The following is an 18345-nucleotide window of genomic DNA, read 5'->3' on the forward strand; positions in this document are numbered from 1 at the left end:
TGCCCTTTGAATCAGCTTTTTGGACTTTGACTAAACCTCTTAGAACCAAGTGATGCAATAGAAAAGATCCTGTTTATGAAAGCACAAGAAAAGAAAGCATAAGCAAGTTGAATTCTCAAGGAAGCAGACTTCAAAACTACTGAAATGAGCCAATATAACACTAACTTCCAGATTTTTAGTTTATTATAGTTGTAAGAGGACAAAGCCATGCTTGTGCAGAGATTCTCACAAACAAATTCACAACCACTGTCATGGCCATTTAAAAAATAAATGCAAGACATTATGAGACAAGAGACTAAACAGAGTATGTGCCACACTCCTATCAATTTCTAATTCAAGTCCTCTTATCATTATACTGCAACTTTCTTTACTTACCTCATTATAAAAGAAATGTACAGTATGATTATTGAGTTTCAGGGAAAGAGTTTTCAAAAATGATATGTAATATGCCATGATCTCTTCATCAGAAAAGTCAAATTTGTGGACAATAATAGAATTCACATGGTTATTAGAGAGCAGGTAGTCTGAAAAAAAAAGTATTTACACAGGTTAACAAAAAAAAAATGACTGAGGTAACAGGCTGTATTTAAAGTGCCAGCTAGAAAGTAACAACCTGATGCTTGAAGATCACAATTTTGAGCCAAACAAGTGATGCCTTTGACCATTAATATAAAGGATCTGCTCCCCACAAAGGTCTTTGCTCCCAAGAACAAGACAACTGAGAATATACTTCATCTTCCTCAATTCAGGTAAGCTCTGCAGCTAATGACACTTAACTCTTTTCCTCCCCAAGTCCCAACTGGCAAAGGCTTGATGATGACTTTCATAACAGTGGTGGAATACTTCAAATTATTAATTTTCTATCCTCTATGTATTTTGCCAAAAACTTTGAAGGAACCTCCTGTGGCTGACTGCCAGCACCAATGATGTCAGAACAGTTACAGTACAAATTACACACCAGAGTCTCACCACATGACCTGTGGCAGCAAGTGAACATTTCAGATCACAACTAATTTGACTTAAGGAATCCCTTGAAATGTGCTAAATGCTTGTTGTACCAAAAAACTACTTTTGCACCACGGAAAATTTACATTCAAAGGTATTGTGGAATCAGTTTACACCACATTTTTGGTAGTGTTCAATTTAAAAGACTGTCAGTAATTCATAGTTCTGTGCAGGGGTACTAGGACTAAATTTCATTGACTGAAAGGGAATCCAATCAAATCTAGATCACTTCATCCTAAGCAGTTTGGAAGTGTGTCCTTACACAGGGATGTTTCATGGCTGATGTTCTCAAAAAGGATGTTCAGAGTCTGCAGCAGCTGCACACACACATAACGACCTGACTTCTGACGCAGGATGTTCAGGAAGAACTCAAACATATTCTTCTCCAAGAAAAAGCTGAAAGAAAACAAAGATGTCATTAAGTCACATGTTGTGAGTAACAGGAACATAATTTGGCTAGGAGCAGGGATAATTCAAGGCAACTTTGACAAACAGCATGTTTTGCTTTTATGAAGAATTACTTTGCAAAGTTGCATGTGCATAACAAAAGAATATCTTTCAAAAACCTTAAATACTAAACAAGAGGGCTTGAAATTATGCAGAAAAAAAGGTATCAAGTATTCAGGGCCTTTCTTACTGTATTTTTAGTACATTCAGTTTATCAGGCAGCTCTAAATACCACAGCTAGAATTTGTGATATCTTAGGTAAATTGAAGCAATGCGATATTGGATGTACTGAGTAAATCTGGGCCCTAAAATATGTTAGAGTTCATATTTATATCAAAAGAATGGAGAGTCAAACAAAAGCAGGACTTGAAAGGGGCTCTGCAATCCAAACACTTTTTAGAAGCAGCAAATTCCTGCATGACATGAATATGAACCTGCTCACGCACCTACTACAGGACACATCTTTTTACATATAGTCATGAAATGCAGTCTTGGAGGAGTTCACAGTAACAGGAACAGAACTCCTTGGGGGAGTAAACAGAACTGTACAACTCCAAGCATTCTTCAAGCACAAAAGCAGAGTCCCAGAGAGAAGTGGCTGGGGATACTCACTCAAACACTGAGCTGTCATTCTGATCCCCCCAGATCAGGATCTCCGTTATGGAACGAATGGTCTCCACCAGCAGGTTGCGGTTGTGATCTGTCACGATTGTGTTTTTACTCAGAATGTGATACATGTACCTAAAAGGGAAAAGAAGAACAAGTGATGAGCTATCCTGCCACTCCCACATGCACCAGATTTGTCTTTCACCACTGCACCAACACAGACACACACATATGCACACACCAAGTCTAACAGTTGGACAATTTTAAACCCCTAAAATTTCCTTCTAATACTGATGCAGAGAGAAAAGTAATTGTTAAACAGAGTGACAAAGGGAACAAATATCCCCCAGCCATATGAGTTATGGGTGCTTATGTAGATGTTAACACAGAACTAGAAACTGTGCAACTGGTCCCAAGGTGCTTCTTCTGTGAATTTCTTTGGAATATGTTGAAGTCAATGGAGTGATGAACAACAGAAATAGAAATAGAAGAAGCAGGTAAGCACGCAGTAGCTGCTATGGAAAAGTGGCAGTGAGGTCTAACCCTTCTCTTGAGTGCCACATGAGTTCAATCCCTTCTCCTGCCTGCAGAGCCCCTCACTGACTCATGTCTATTCTGATGTTCAGTATCAGGACCCTCAGAGACAATTCATTCACCGTGGCAAAACTTCATCAGGTCTCTGGTCCTCTGAGCACTCCCAGAAATCAGTATTGCCCAGAAACACTGATTGGAAAGGGGGTAAAGTCCAGCTTTATAATTTCAAAAGGCAAGAGTTTAAGACTGTCTAGTGAAGCTTAAAAAATGGTATGTCTATACCACAGGTGACAGGAAGCTATGGACAATTTAAGTCTCAGAATGTTACTCTTCAAGGAAGCACTTTTTTTGCCCAAGTAAGTTGTTACATCAAATTCTAATAAAAGCACAAAAATCACCACTGCTTTTCTCCCCCCTTTTTTTCTTTTATATAGTGATTAAAAAAAGGGTAAATATAAGAAAGGTGCACAGTTTTGAAAATAAATTAAAAAACATGAGGGAAATTTCATGTCATTTTTGAACTGCACAAGTTTGGATTCCTAAACACAGTTCCTATATTATTATGTTATGATTGTACTGAAAACCAGGAGTAACACCTCAGCATTTCTGTGCAAATACTCACAAGTGTTTGGAAAGGATGACAGATTTCCCATATTATTAATCTTGCCATGAATATGGAGTTAATCAAACTTCCAGGATCTAGTTCTGTGAAAATAGCCTGTGTCCTGACCCTGGGGCAGCCTTCATTATTGTTCTGGATTCCATGAGAGTTTGTTCAGTGATTCAGACTAAAATTTTAGGAATCTCATTAGTAGAATTTTGCCAAGCTTTTGTAATGTTCCAAAAAACACAGTGCATTTCTAAAAATAAATGTTGGGGTATCTGGTTTATGGCTTAAAGTAAGATGTTTAGATCAAAAAACAGACTTGAAATTATGTTCCAAAAACCAAGATTCCCATCAATTTTATCAACACTAAAAAACTGAATCATTGCACTGGGCAAGCACGCAGCCAGAGACTAAACTGCCATTTAACTGAATACTCATGTGAGGCTGCTCCAAATATTTATCAGACTTCCAAAGACAAGACAAGATATTACCCAGTTTCAGAACCTTTTGCTTGAACTCAAGAAATCTCTCACAAACACAGAAGAACTTTGATCATATTTACAATTTATTCAAAATCTGTCAAATTTGGTTTTGGGAGCCTTCTTCAACCACTGAGCTGCCAAAGTTGGGCAGAGTTTCACAGGACTTGCAGCAAGGAAGTCTGTCCTCACAAGCCATGCAGGGAACAGGTGCTGTTTCAGAGAAGCTGAGGGTAAAACACTGTGTGCTCACTGCTCTTTTTATTACTTCACCCTCAACCAACAGTTCTGCTGTGTTGAGTACTGCACAAGGACACAGGAGGTAAACAGCCCTCAGGAGTCCACAGCTTTCACAAACCTGAAAACACATGCTGCCCTCCCTCACTCCCCTAATCAGCAAAGCCTGCACTACACTCCCAAAGCCATTACCACATTATATATATCACCAGCCAGCAAAAAGGAGGAAAAAGGGAATAAGTGGCAGAGGGGGGAGAGGTGGAGGGGGAATTGTCTTTACTTTATCTTTCTCTTCAGTAAAAAAAAAATTCTCTCCCTCTTCATAGTGTTTTCTTTCCCCCCTCCTAAATCAACACTCATTTTCAAACTCAAAACAATCACTGAGCACATTGAAACCACTCTAGGAAAAGTTGATTCTCAGCTGTGTCCTACAGTCACAACTGCCTGGTCACATGCTGTACCAGAATAGTCATTAAACAGCAAAGAGAGCACCTGGAAATCCTCTTCCACTAATCTGAGATCACAGCTCAAGATTCCTTCTGTGCACACTGACAGTGGGACGGCTCACAGTGAAGATGTGAGAATTCCTGGGGTTTCTAAATCAGCACAAAGCACACAAGGCCTGGAAAAGCTTCCCATTAGGGCACTTGGTGCATCATCAGGACAGTGAATCAAAAGACAACGCACAAATTCAGTCCCTGCTCTGAGGATGCAGCAGTTAATGGAACAGAGAATAGATGGCAATTAGATCACTTCATTCCACAATCATTTTAACAACTTCCTGAAACAGTTAGTAATTAATACTATATTACTTCACGTATTTTAGACTATTAATTTGAAGTCACATAGAAATCACTGCATCTGTGAACATGTATTTCTCATTAACAAGTTATATTATACAAATTTGGGATTAAAGTTTACTCCAGCAGTAGGATTTTGGGTATGGGATGCAGTGGGAAGAATGACAAGCTATGATTTCATTTTATACTCCATTTATTCCATAGGCTCATTGGGAGCCTATGGAATATAAAGCATTACAAACACAAAAAGCAAGAAGCATTTAATAATCAGGAATACATTACCTCAAAATTTATTTATTTAGTAGAAGCATTACTGCAAATTCCTTATTCTGCTAAGGTACTGATGCACTTAGAGGAAACTTGGGCTTCACCTTCAAGCTATTCCTTTTTATTTCATTTTTTATTTATCCTGTTTGCTTGAAAATGTACAAGGAAACATACACATACTTGCTTCTCTTTACAGACATATGAAATACCATATTATGAGAACATGAAGCATCACACAAACCCAGTATCTTTGTATTTAGGTAAGTCTTTAAAGGCTGTCTCTAAATGCTGATTACAGAGGGATCAGGTTTGTGCTTCAAAACACAAAACTTTTAAAGAGGAGACTTTTGTCTTCTCTGTATCTGAAGACTGGGTTTAAACAAAAATACATCATGCAGGAAGTGCCAAAGCACTCAATACCACCAGAATCAGTGGGAGAAGTTGCCAGCAACTCAACAAACCCAATAAAATTCTGAACATTTTTCTGGTTAGAACTCATGCTCAAAGGGGCAACATAGTAACTTGTGAATATTGTAAGTGCATATTAATGACTTTCCTACTCAATACTTACAAAATACACTAGAACAGGTAAGAGTTTAAGAAGTCAAGCACTCAAATTTTAAAAGCCCAGACCTGCCCATAGCAGGCTTGCTCCTTCACTGCCTGTGACCAGGTAATTGCACACTGTTCTCACACAGGACACCTGATGCATGGCACAGACAGTGCCTCAGGAAATGAATCACCCATGGAAAAGGACTTCAAGCACACCTTTATGGACACTGCATCTGACCAAGGCATGGGAAATGCTCAGCACCCAATTTTAGTAGCATGGAACCTTTGTGCAGTCACAATGCAATTAAAATACCAAGTGCAGAAGCAGCCATGGGAAATGCACTTGACAGCAGCAACAGGGCTGTGTAAAATACCACAGAAAAGTAGGGGGAAAGTCTGACTTAGAAACAAAGACACACAAACAGATCAAGTTCTCTGAGAAGTACCCAGGCAGTGAGTAGCACTGTGCCATCCTCCTCTAGATGGCATTTCAGAAGTTAGATTAAATTTTAACTGTTTTCCCTAGATCAAGAGACTGTATAAAAACACCCAATGCAAAGTGTGTCACAATTTTCCTTCAGCCAATCCACTCTCTGGTGTGTTTGCAGGAAGACTGAATAGAAAAATTTCAAAAGCAAACCTCAAACAAACTGCATTAAAGCTGATGGGAAAGATCCAGCACTCAGTGACCAAAAGCAATAATGCTGCTGGTATCACTAAGCACGTGGATTGTTTACAATTTAGACTAAACTCTGCCTTATGCATGTTAAAAATGAAAAATGTTCCCACAAGGCTAGCCCAGACTGATTTCACCCCTGTAACACAGCACAATGTACCTTTTGCAGGCTGAGCTAACCTGCAATGGCAAGGCAGGTGTGTTGTACTCAGCTCCTTCATATGGAACACAAAATGGGGCTTTGACGAGTTGAAAAGATGAGAAGATAAACAGCTTATCAAGTGTGCTTGCTGAGACTGTCTTTCTTTCTTGACCCCAAAGCAAAGGCTCTCTCACCTTTTTCCTTCTGTTACTTTACCCACTTCAACACTTGGAAAAGACTTCAATTTCACCTTTCCTGTTGGCATCCAGCTAGAAGCTGAAATTCACACAGCTTGGATAAACAAACACTTAAAATATACATAGTATAAACAGATCAAAGTATTATCTGTCCTTCACATATGACCATTTCAGATTCATAATTATAGAAATCACATGCAAAAAAGCAAACAGACCAAAGCTTGTACTTCAGTAGATAAATACATACTCCAACTCTCTGATAACAAGCCACAACACTTACAGCCCAATTCCCCATTGCTACAAATGAGGTAGGGTGCTATTTTTCTATTCTCTGTGGCCCCAACAGATCATATGGACACATTTTTCTGACATGTGAAACTAAGTCTCAAGTCTCGCTCTTTTTTTCCTAAACTTAAATTCAGTTTTTTCAAATTTCATCACGCACCAGCATTCTTGCTCTATCTTCACATCAAACATCAAAGTCAGGAAGAGCTAAAGCTCCACTAATGCTGAGCAGTACACAAAAACTACTCCTTGGATGTTCAGCAGAACATTCCTATGTTTACATCTGACCACGACTTTTCCCCCTTTTCCCTGTAAAACCAGACTACACTGGCATGCTAGTCTGACCTACAATACTTTCAAAATTATTTCTGCAATGCCATTGCCTCATTAGTTTTGTATTCATGGGCTTGAGTTCCGTGTCTTTGGTAAAAAACATTGCATTTCAGATAGTCTTGCTCATTTTGAACATTTCTCCGGTTTAGAGACAAGGACCAGAATCCATAAATCATCTTGATAAAACAACTGCAAGATCCAAATCCCGTACAGGGCATCCTGCTCGTTACTGTCAGAACCCATTCATGTCCTCCTTGCAAGATGACTGAAAACTACAAAGCACTTTTTCTCAATGAGCTACATAGTCACAGTGATTTCATTTAGAAAATGCTTCATATCTCAATGACCTCCTTTTCTCGTTCAGTACAAAGAGAAGCTATCAAGGTGGTTCTCATTTTTCTTGCAAGAGCGGAACACTTAAAATGGAACAGAGAAATTAAATTTTTTATCCCTTGCCACCCTTCCAACTCTCCAGCGGCAGAGCTGGGAAAAAACTATTCCACCTTCAGCGGGCAGCAGTAACACGCGGCTGTGGGGCTGCAGAACACATTACAGCTCTCAAGCTCAGCGCTTTCCTTCTGCAGCAGCTGCCGCGTCCCGCAGCGCAGGGCACACCCCGGCCCGCCGTGACTCACGGCTGCCACGGACCTCCCCTCACACCGGAGCCGCACTGCCCACACCCCGGCTCCAGCCCCTCGCCTCAGCCGCCAGCAGGAAACAAACAAAGTTCTCCCTCACGAGGAATGCGGTATTTCTTGTATTTATCAAGCCTTGCACTCTACCCCCCCGCAGACTCTGTGGCACTGCTAAAAACAAAACAAACACGTATGGCAGCCGGAGTGTGACATTACATGACGAACTACGTCTGCCCTGAGGACTTTCTGGGACGGAGAGGCCGGTTTCCGTGAGGCGGACACCAGACCTCAGAGCCTCCGCCACAGGGGACTGCTCCGGGCGCGTTCCCCTCAGGAGAGCTGCGGCAAAACGCCCCGGCGAGGGCAGCGAGCACCGGGGGAGCGCCGTCCGCCGAGCCGCCCTCTCCTCTCCCGGCCCCGCAGCCGGCTCCGAGGGAAACCTGCCCCGAGCAGCTCTGCGGACGGAGCCCGGCCACAACCGCCCCCCTCCGAGCCCCCTCCCGGCCCCGCCACCCTCCGCCCCCACCGCCGCCCCGAGCCCGCGGCCGCCCCTCGCTCACTTGAGGTGGTCCAAGGAGTGGATGCTGCGGGAGGCCTTCCCGTGCCCGCCGCCCACCCAGCTGCGGGAGCGGCCGAACATGCTGGCGGTGGAAGGCTGCTCCGGCCCGCGGGCCCTACGGCCTCATAGCCCCGCGGGGCGAGCGGGCGACCGGCGGGCGGGGACCGGCCCGGAGCCTCGGCGGCGGAACCGGCGCGCAAAGCGCATGCGCGGCCAGGGCACGCCGGAAATCGCCGGCTCGGCCCCGCCCCCGGCCCGCGGACTGCGAGTCCCAGGGAGCACCGCGGGGGGCGGGGCCAAGCCCTCACACGGGCGGGGCGGGGCGGGGCCTGAGACGGGCGCGCTCTGGGGCCGGCTTGCTTAGAACGACATAAGAGAGTAAAAGGCACCCGAACCAGAAAAAAACCCAAAACACATTAAGCGTCTTACGAGTAGGTCCTAAATGTGTTGTAATTTGAGGTAAAATTTGGCCCCTGCCTGACATTCCTTGTTCGGCTTCCATAGCCCAAACGAAGCTGGTCTGTGGGGTCACTCCTGTGCTGCAAGACGCAGCGTCAGAAATTCAGCTGCTGGAATTTCCCTTGCTGAGGTTCTTCCAGTAAGGATTTTAAATCGGCCTAAATATTGAGGAAGAACAAAGAGAAGAGGACTCTTGACTGTCTTGACCTAGTTTTGAAATTTTTTTTAATTTTTTTTTTGCTTTAGCCAGAGAAATAAACTAAATCTATGTAAAAGCTGAAGAGTTTGTCAGGCAGTGTCAAAAATGGACCGAGTTTAAAATCCCGCCTTCGGTTATATTTTGGTATAGGTAAAGAAGCACCTGCACCGCAGCCGAGACGGGTCGGGCCCGCAGTGCCGCTTCAGGAGGGCCTCGGTCACAGCAGAGGTCGTGAAACAACTTCCAGGGGCGAAGGCACAGCCCCAATCTGCCCGCGCTGCCCCGGTCCGCAGGCTGCGGGCTGCGGCAGAGCTCGGCAGGCAGGAGCGCGCAGCCGAGGGTCGCGCAAGCGGCCCCTGTCTCCTGCAGCCCCCGTGCAGCCTCAGCGGGACCCCAGTGCCGCCAACGCGGCGGAGGCCACGGCGCCCGTCACGGCCGCCCCGCGCCAGCAGCAGCGCGGCGCTGGTAAACAACGGCGGCGTGCGGCAGGGCAGGCGCGGGGCGGGGAGCGAGGGGCGGGCGGGCAGCACGGTCCTGCCACGCAGGCCGGGCTCGCTGGCAGGTGCTCCGAGCCCACCTCCCAACGCGCCTGCGGGCTCCTTCCGCAAAGTTTGCGGGCGGCAGGAGGAGGAGGAGGAGGGAGCCGCGGCGGGACTGCAGTAGCCGGGCCGGACATGCCGCTCAGCACCCTCCTGCCAGCAGCGGGGCTGCGGCAGCGCCGCTGAACCCGCGCTGGCCGCTCGCCCGTCCGCCGGGCGCCTCTTCCTCCGGGGACTGAAGGGACCGAGCCGGCCGCTCCGCGCCCCTGCGGGGCTCGCCTCTTCCCGGAGTCCGGATCCGGCTCCTCAGAGATTCTGCCCTTTGCTACCACCGGGGCTGCGGCGTACAGTCCTGCCCCGCTCCCAGCTCCGCCGCTGCCGTCCGCCCCCCCGCGCCGGCCGGGCGGGTCGGTGCCCGCTGCCCCCGCAGCCCCCACGGCTGCATGACCGCCGCGGTCTCCGCACGTCTGGATTCGGTGGAGTCCTGGGCCTTCCATGCGCTGCTGGTGCTGCCCTATATGTTTTACGTGGGCTTGTTCTTTGTCAATGTGCTGATCCTGTACTATGCCTTCCTGATGGAGTACATCGTCCTCAATGTGGGCATCGTTTTCCTGCCCGAGGATATGGACCAGGCTCTGGTGGATCTGGGGATGCTTTCCGACCCTGGCTCCGTGCTCTACGAGACGGACAGCGAGCTGGATGTGTTTGACGGGTACTTGGAGTGACGCCCCAGGGCGCTCCAAAGCGACTGAGCTCCGCCGCCGCCTGGCCCGGGGCAGGGGCCCGGCGTGCCCGCATGGCCGCAGCTCGGGGACCGCCGCGGCTCCGCTGCGCGACCCCGTCGCGGCTCCTTCTGCGCAACATCTTCCCTTCCAAATGGCACCCGCCCCGCCGGTGCAGGGGCCGGAGGGGCGGCCGGGACCCGCTGCCGCCGGGCAGGCCCGCGGAGAGGCAGAGGGCTCGCCAGTGAAGTAAGTAATTCCTCAGTGTCCGGCCGGGCACAGCGGGCACGGCGCCGGGACACGCTCCGCCGCAGCTCCGGCACGGGCGAGCGCTGCGGGCAAAGGGCCGGGGCCGCCCCCGCCGCTTTCCCTGCCCCGCAGCGCCCGGGGACAGCGGGGACAGCGACCCTGATCAGTCCTCCGGGACTGATCCCCGAGCCACTGCAGCTCTGCATGGGGGGCTGCCGGGCAGCAACTTTGCTGATCCGGTCCTGAGAGCAGCCCTGAATCGAAACGAGCATCCCGGTTAACATTTATTACAATTCGGAGACCTTCCTCGAGCCAGAAGTACATGTTAATTTGCTGCCCTTTAAAACCACTCTCTTGGATAGTGACAAACTACCCAGCTCACCATTTTAATTGTAGCACGAGGGTTTTGCTTGATCAGGTTTTTTTTTGGTAGCTTTGAGTGATTCTAAAAGTCTGGAAATGTAAGGATTTAGCATTTTAAAACACTGAAATGCATTTGGGAAGAAAAATCACTATTTCTAGCTAGGACTTTCTGTGCCAAATGTATGTTAATGAAAACATTCACAGTTTAAATTAAAATGTGTTAGCAAATCTGCCAGCAGATTTTTTTAGCAAAATATTGTCTGTAAATCTGAAAACCAGTTCAGGATATCTTTATTTTTCTGTTTGAAATGATGGAAATAGGAAATTCAGTTATAGGGTTACAAGTATGAATTCAGTGACCACACTACACAAATACCAGTAATATCAAACTATTTTAACCAGTCTTCTAATTTAACAAACCCAAACAAACCTTTCCTGTAGTTCTGTCCTTCATATAGGTTAAAATTATCTCCTGAATATTTCTAGTCAGATTATTTTTAGAGAATTAGCTGATTTTGGTCAGTAATTTAGAAGGAAAAATTGGACATTTTTGGTGTTGGAGTAACATTGATTGCACAAACACAGCTGAACAAGGCTTGGCCCAAGGCATGTGGGAGCCTAACAAGGGAGTGAACAGATTTTGTTGCTACTGAAGAAATCTCACTGCATATAGTCACTGCAAATGGAAGTGTCTATGCCTACATCTGGTGGTCCATCCCAAGCAACTGGATGAGAGTCCCTTCTGCTAGAATAGAAGGTGTGGAGCAGCACAATCCTCCCTACAAAACACCATTGACTACTTTTGTGGTTGTCTCCTTCTTCAGCTGGACAAATAACATACACATGATCTGCATTCCAGGAAAGAATTTCCTAAAAATTGATGGTAATTCAAGTAAAATCTTTGGTGCTAAAAACTGCATCCATTTTCTTCCTCAAAATACCTTTCCCTAAACTCCAAATCTTACTGCTCCAATGCTATTTAGTAGAGGGATTAAAAATACTTTTTTTAAATAACTTTTTTTTTCTGTCTAGAATTTGTTTTGATGAGTTGTGTCTAGTTTTCAGGAAGACCTAAGGAGAGCATCAGACACAATTTTCCTCAGTGGGAAAAAAAAATTTCCTACTATACAAATATCATTTGTTATGAGCACATTCAGTTCCATGTAGATTATTTGGCTTCTTAAAATTTTCTTTCTTATTAATAAGATAAGCAGCTCTGGAAACTTCTTGATATTCCAACTATAAACCCCTCCATACGCAGAAACCAAAATGCAGAGGTTTTCTCAAAGCTCAGAAGTAAGGCTCCATTTTTACCCACCAAGAGCTCATGGAGCTCTGCACAGGTACCAGCTCCACCCTTGACCTTTCATCTTTTGGAAGCTGTCAAGGTAGATGGTGGTTTCCATTGAGAATCAAATTACAAATCCCAAAAGTTTGATCAATTCTTAGGCAGCAAAAAAATCATTGTGTTTTGTCTATTTATATATTTAATTATACTTACAGACATAGCAACCAGGCTACAAATGGCATAATTATTTAGCTACCAGGCAAAGCCACAGTGTTACCACCATGATGAGGGATTTGAGTTCATATCCTCTTACAGGTTTCTTCACTGTTCTGTGCCATTCCTCCTCAGCAGTTCTGTAGCAGCAAAGCAGGCAGAAGAGGGCCCTAATTTGGAGCTGTGCTTTCTGCTTTGGGAGCAGCACTAAGGCCCTGGAAGGGAAGATTTAGATTCTTGTGGTGCCTTGCCTGCAGTGACCCAGTGCTGTGTGAGTGTTAACCCCTGCCCTCCTGGCCTGGGGAGGTTTCCCTTGCACCCAGAAGTGCTGAGGATTCACAAGACACTGCAGGAAGAATGGGTCTGTTTTGCCAGCAGTGATGAAGAATATGCAGGCCTACTCTTTGCATTAAAGAGCAGGGTTCTTCATGTGACTCACCAGTGATTTCTGAGAGCAGGCAGAGAGCTGTGATTATCCTGAGCTGAAACCTTGCAGCGTCCTCTGTGCCTCGCACCCTGCGTGAGTGACGTGTGACGGGAAAACAGAGGGGGCAAATCCCAGGAGGCCCTTCTGCAGTGTGAGGAAAGGCTGATTTAGATGTAAAAATAAAAGAACTCATGGATCAGAACAGCCCTGTGCTCTCTGGCAGCAAACCCCTCACTTGAATAAACTCAGTAGAAGCAAAATGATGTTCAAGTTCCTGAGCAAAACTGGTGGCAGAGATTGAAGGCAGACAGATAAGTAAGCAGCTGAAAAATGTTTCCTGGCTTATTCAAATGAAGAAATTAAATCTGTGTAACCTGAACAGAATTGAGCTTGTTTGTGTCATCTGCTGTTTTTGTGTGAGTGATTCAGGTTATTTACGATATATTTGAAGACCCCTGGAATAAGGTCATATTCTCATACTTTCATAAAATCAGATGTGACTCATCACAAAGTACTCCTATCAGAAAGAAAATGGGCAAAAGTAATCAATAATGAGAACTGAATAAGAAGACTGAATTGATCTAATCTTGCAGTACATGCTTTACCTGTATTTTTTCATAAGATGAATTATGATGAATATCTTCAGTGAGCAGAATCCAGCTCTCAAAACCTGTGACTCAGCACTTCCAATGAATGCCAGTATCTAAATTCTGAATCAAAAAACCCCAACATAGCTTAACTCTCCAGCTCATCAATATAGTGCCAATTAGAACTGCAGCTCAGTGTCTGTGGGACAGCCTCCCCCTGTGCCTGTGCTCTGAAGCAGAGATGTCCTGCAAAGGACAGATCAGAAGAATGATGTCACTAACACTGTCAGGATACATTTAAATGTATCAGAATCTACTTCCTGACTTCTGTCTTTTCAAACTTTAAATATTAAAAATACTGAACAGAGTGGTTTGTTACTTATTTTACCTTGCCATTTTTCACAATTTTTCCTCTTTTGGTAGAGATCACCAAGGTGATTTGTTGACTCCATGATACAGCTCAGTTGGCTGTTTTATGAGTTACAGTAGCAACAGGATTAAGAACAATTGCTCTGATTTTTAGAACCATGTTTTGAATTTTTAGCTGTTACTAAAATTAAAAGAAGTCCAGTGTTCAAACTCACCTGACAGTTCTGCTTTAAAGAAATGTGTACTCAACAGGAGTTCCATTCTAGATGGAAGGAAGACAAAATCAAGGTTAATTGTTCAGCTGTCCATGCAGACTCAATAACCACAGCCATGGACAGTTTTCTACCAAATGCATTTATTTATATAATGTCAAGAGAGTAAGCAGATTTTTTGTTTCCAAATGGTGCTGTAAATAATGTGAATTAAAATGAGGCACAGAAATTAGAGATATGTTCAATTTTTGATAGACATAGTTTGGGCCTGAGTATTAAATGTGTTAAGAGCCTCGGCCACAAGTAACTTTAAAGAATAATTTTTTAACAGTCTGTGGTTCTTTCCTATAAAAGTCAAGCTTTCTGTAATAAACTTGCTTCAATAGGTGGCAATAGCCAATTACTACTTTTAAGCTGTCAAAGGAATTAAGAAACAAATCCAATTTAATTCTTCATGTTTGTTTTCTCTGGAGGAGAGACAAAGTGACACTATAGTTCAGCTAATAACTATAAATCCTAAAATAGAAGAAAAGAATAATTTGTTTAGAGACATTTAGTCTCTAACTCATTGCATTTGCCCCTCATAATGATCCTAGCTTATAAGGAGTACAGCTATCCCAAAGGATCAAATATGCACAAGTTGCTAAATCTTTCCAGTTGCTCAGGGAAACTGTCTTACTGTCTTTCTTTTCAGAGTTGAATTTTATTACTTTGGCTACAGATTAGGAAAGAAAAAATAGCTGAATAGTTTGAATGATGCTCTCTGAAGACACAAGCATGTGTCTAATATATGTGATGAAAAGGGCAAAGACAAATAGAAGCCATGTATGGGAAATAATGGTATAATGGAAAATGATGATGTGCCCTGAGTGAGGGATTGCTGGGGAACCTCCAGGTAAGTTCACAACTGTAGGGCCAGAAAGAAAGACCCAAGGATTGCTCAGGCAGTGGAGCCTAAATAGGCCACAAGAGCTGAAACACTACTGCAGAAAGTGAGGAAACAACGCAGACAGTGTCAGGGTGTGAAACAGTCACACCATGTGCCCTTAGCTCCAGCCTGCATTGTGAGGAACAGTAACTTCAAAGGCAGAATTAACAAAGATACCATGACTGAGCTGTTAATGCTACAGTCATCCTACAGCCATACTGTTCAGGGCTTGCAGGTATGTTCTAGGCTGTTCAAAGTTCTAGTTCTGAGATGTAAAAAATATTTTAAAATATTTTCTATCTCTTCATTTTCCAGTTTTCTGAAATTTTTGACGTTTTCTGTTAAAAAATAGGTTCTCATGAAATTTGAGGAACAGATTTCTAATCTGAAAATAAGAAAGGCAGGATTGAATATCCTGGCCAATTGTATAATTTACACCCCATTTAATATCTGCCACAACAAATTACAGTCTTGGAGTAGCAGCCCTACAGCAGTGTTTGGAACTACCATTGGACAGCTTTACCCTTTGCTTTGGAGCCCAGTACATTTTGCTGTGCTGTTTTTAAGTCAGCCTAGAATCCGATCTACAGTGCAGAATACTAACAACCACACTGAACTGTCTGCTCTAGATCAGTTTTTAGTTCCACTTGGAAAGCAATCAGATAAACACGAAATGAGTAACCTGGTAGAGCTGCTGTTCCCCCTTTTCATGTCCTCATTTTGAGAGAAAGGATTTTGAGCAGTGTGTTCTGCTGACAGACATTTGACAGAAATGCCTCACTGGACACAAAAGTGCCTCTTATTTTGACCCAGTATCTGCAGTAAGTGGCACACAGGAGCATGGAAGTGTTGTGATGAGTCAGACCACGATCTCACAGCCCTGTGTTCCACCTCTGGGAGAGCTCCTGTCCCTGACCAAAATCTGCAGGCTGCTCTGTTCTTTCCAAGGCAGAATGCAGGATGTTGGATGGCGCATTGCTGCCCAGCCCTTTAGCAAATGTTTTCCAAACCCATCACCCATTGCCCACTCTGTGTTATGAAATCCCTCTGGATTTCCTTCCCATCAGTACATGATCTGAATACTTGAAAGAGCTTATTTTCTGCCGTCTGGAAGATTTCTCTATTCATCCTCTTCTTTGAGTCAGTAATGGTGATGAATAAAAATTGGCCCCTGGTATACTCTGCTACTGAGTTCTTTCCTACCAAGTTGTATTCTTTGCTTCCAATCTTTTAATCTTCTTTCAATCCATAAAAGAACTTTTTCCCCAGTCCTGTATCAACCTGTTTGCTTTTGGCCTCCTGTAACGCCTGTGTTAATGACACTGTTGCTGTGTCTGTCCAAGCCCATGCAGATCTGTGACATCTGATTCCATTCTTCATTCAGGCCCAGAAAGAGGAGGGAGGGAGGGAGGGAGGAGCTGTCCATTCAGAGATTGCTGCACACAACACGGGGACGTCCTGAGCTGCAGGCAGCCAGGGGACCTGCTCATGGTCTGTACCTCAGCTCCTCCTCAGCACACACTCATGCCAGCCCCCTCTCAGAGCTGCACCATTCTGCACTACACTAATTAGCTTTCTGTAAATCACAAGACCAGATGAATGCTGTCACTAGTGCCCAGCACCTTTGTAATCCACAGCTCTGATTCTACTTAAAGGAATCTTCTCAGCTTTGTATTTACCCCTGATGATTGTAAACAATCACCTCCTAATAGCAGTGGGATATTTGAGTCAGTCAAGGCAAATTAGATAAACTGGGATAAAGCAATATAACACTAATTTATTCTTGGCAATAAGACCAAGAAGTAACACCAAAATGTTCTTGAGCTCTGTAACTACTTACCAGTGGATCCAAAATAGTTGGAACAATGCAACTCTGAAGTAGAAGAGAAAGTGACCAAAATCAGAGACTACATCAAATGTAGGCAATACTTAATTAACATGATGATCCAAACAATAAAAACACTCTAATGAACAGTACCTAGTCAAGATAATGTAGCCAGTTCAAACATCTGTTTTAATTAGTAGGGCTAATGATATCAAATCTGGATAAAATAGGTTACCCCACTGTGTGTCACAGCTGTTTTTACTCTTAAGAACTTCCCCTAGTAATTGATGTGATGCACTGTGGTTCTTACACCCCTCACACTGGTATCTTCATGGCTCTGTTAAAATTCCTAAGGCCTGGTGGGCTCTGACATGAACAGAAACTGTGACATTGATTTTTCTGAAAGGTTGTGCAGGTCTTTACTTCTCAAAGAATTATTACCTAGAGTCACAAAAGGGTTTGACTTTTAATTTTTTTTCTAATAAGTCAACAACATGGTGCTGTATGTCACATACTCAGTAACTTTTCTGTTCATTTTAGGTATGGAGGGTTACTCTGTATTTATGTGTTTTCTTTTAAACAGATTCATTAAACACCTGAAATGGATTATGGCCAGGCCAATGGATCAAGTCCTGGAAAGAAACTGTACTCTGAAATGTAAAGATGAAAATAAGGACAAGAGAACCAGAAGAGGAGTTGTCATCAGACCTTGTCAATTGTGACTTCTCTTCATGGTCTTTGCCTCTTGTGTGTGCACTTAGTGCAGTGATTCATGCACCATACTGGGCTTCCATGGGTAATTTTGGGATGGACTGTATGAAAAAATAAGATAAACTATGTTCCATTGTAACAGAAAATCAAGATGTTACCCAGATTTGATAAACTTTTGAATGAATACCATGTCACCCAAATGGACACACTCTACATATAGCTTAAGCCAGTTTTACAATCACATGTTGAAAATTCTACCAGCCAGTAGTTCAAAAGCAATGCTTTCTCAGGGGAAAATATGCAGGAGTGACTGAAGGAGGTTCTGTTCAGGGAGTATAATGGCAAAAACTGTGCTAGTAAGATATTTTATTTAAAAAGAGAGTTTTGAAATAGATCAGAGAGTGAATTTTATATAAGTCAGGTGGATTCATTATTTAACACAGGATACTTTGCAGATTGTTTAAGCTCACGTTCCTATGTACAGATGTGAAAGCAATATAATAAAGACTGACCTTTTCCATGAAAAATTAAGTAGTTGTGTTGGAGTTGTTCTTCAGTTTGAAAAGAAAATAATTGAAATATGCTTTCAAGGAAATTCCAGTTTTCCTGCAGGTACATGCAAGTAGTTCCAGATTGCAGAGATGGCCAGGAGGTAGGAAACCCTTCTCATGAACAGCTGCCTAAAATATCAGACCTGAACTGAAACATCAGGCACTGTGTGTGGGGAAGGGGGGTAACCCACACATTATTAGGGCAGGCATTAGACTGGTTTTGTTTTATTGTCATTTTACTTTTTAGAAAAGACTGATTTTTGTTACTCTGCAATTTTTTAAACTGAGCTGATGTATCAAGAACGTTTTGGATAGAGCAGAATTGAAAACAATTCTGCTGAC

At 43.8% G+C, this 18345-nt stretch overlaps 2 protein-coding genes across 5 annotated transcripts in view; one reads left to right on the plus strand and one right to left on the minus strand.

The window, feature by feature from the left end:
- Nucleotides 1-8530, minus strand: part of CLEC16A (C-type lectin domain containing 16A) — a 58045-nt gene extending 49515 nt beyond the window's left edge. For all 4 annotated transcript variants that reach the window (XM_058035308.1, XM_058035304.1, XM_058035305.1 and 1 more), the window contains exons 1-4: nt 8363-8530; nt 2065-2193; nt 1268-1401; nt 376-524 (exon numbers count right to left, since the gene is read on the minus strand). In XM_058035308.1, the coding sequence (XP_057891291.1) occupies nt 376-524; nt 1268-1401; nt 2065-2193; nt 8363-8442 (492 nt within the window). In that variant the 5' untranslated portion in view covers nt 8443-8530. The remainder of the gene's footprint in view (nt 1-375; nt 525-1267; nt 1402-2064; nt 2194-8362) is intronic.
- Nucleotides 8531-9541: 1011 nt separating this feature from the next.
- Nucleotides 9542-17983, plus strand: DEXI (Dexi homolog). Its single transcript, XM_058035463.1, has 2 exons — nt 9542-10529; nt 17325-17983. Exon 1 carries the CDS (start codon nt 10002-10004, stop codon nt 10281-10283), a length of 282 nt encoding a protein of 93 aa, XP_057891446.1. The 5' UTR covers nt 9542-10001; the 3' UTR covers nt 10284-10529; nt 17325-17983.
- The last annotated feature ends 362 nt before the right edge of the window (nt 17984-18345 follow it).

This window comes from Melospiza georgiana, chromosome 16, assembly GCF_028018845.1.
Source record: "Melospiza georgiana isolate bMelGeo1 chromosome 16, bMelGeo1.pri, whole genome shotgun sequence".
In the NCBI taxonomy this organism is placed as follows: domain Eukaryota; kingdom Metazoa; phylum Chordata; class Aves; order Passeriformes; family Passerellidae; genus Melospiza; species Melospiza georgiana.

Coding starts and splice junctions, on each gene's coding strand:
- DEXI (XM_058035463.1), top strand. CDS start 10,002: ATGACCGCCGCGGTCTCCGCACGTCTGGATTCGGTGGAGTCCTGGGCC.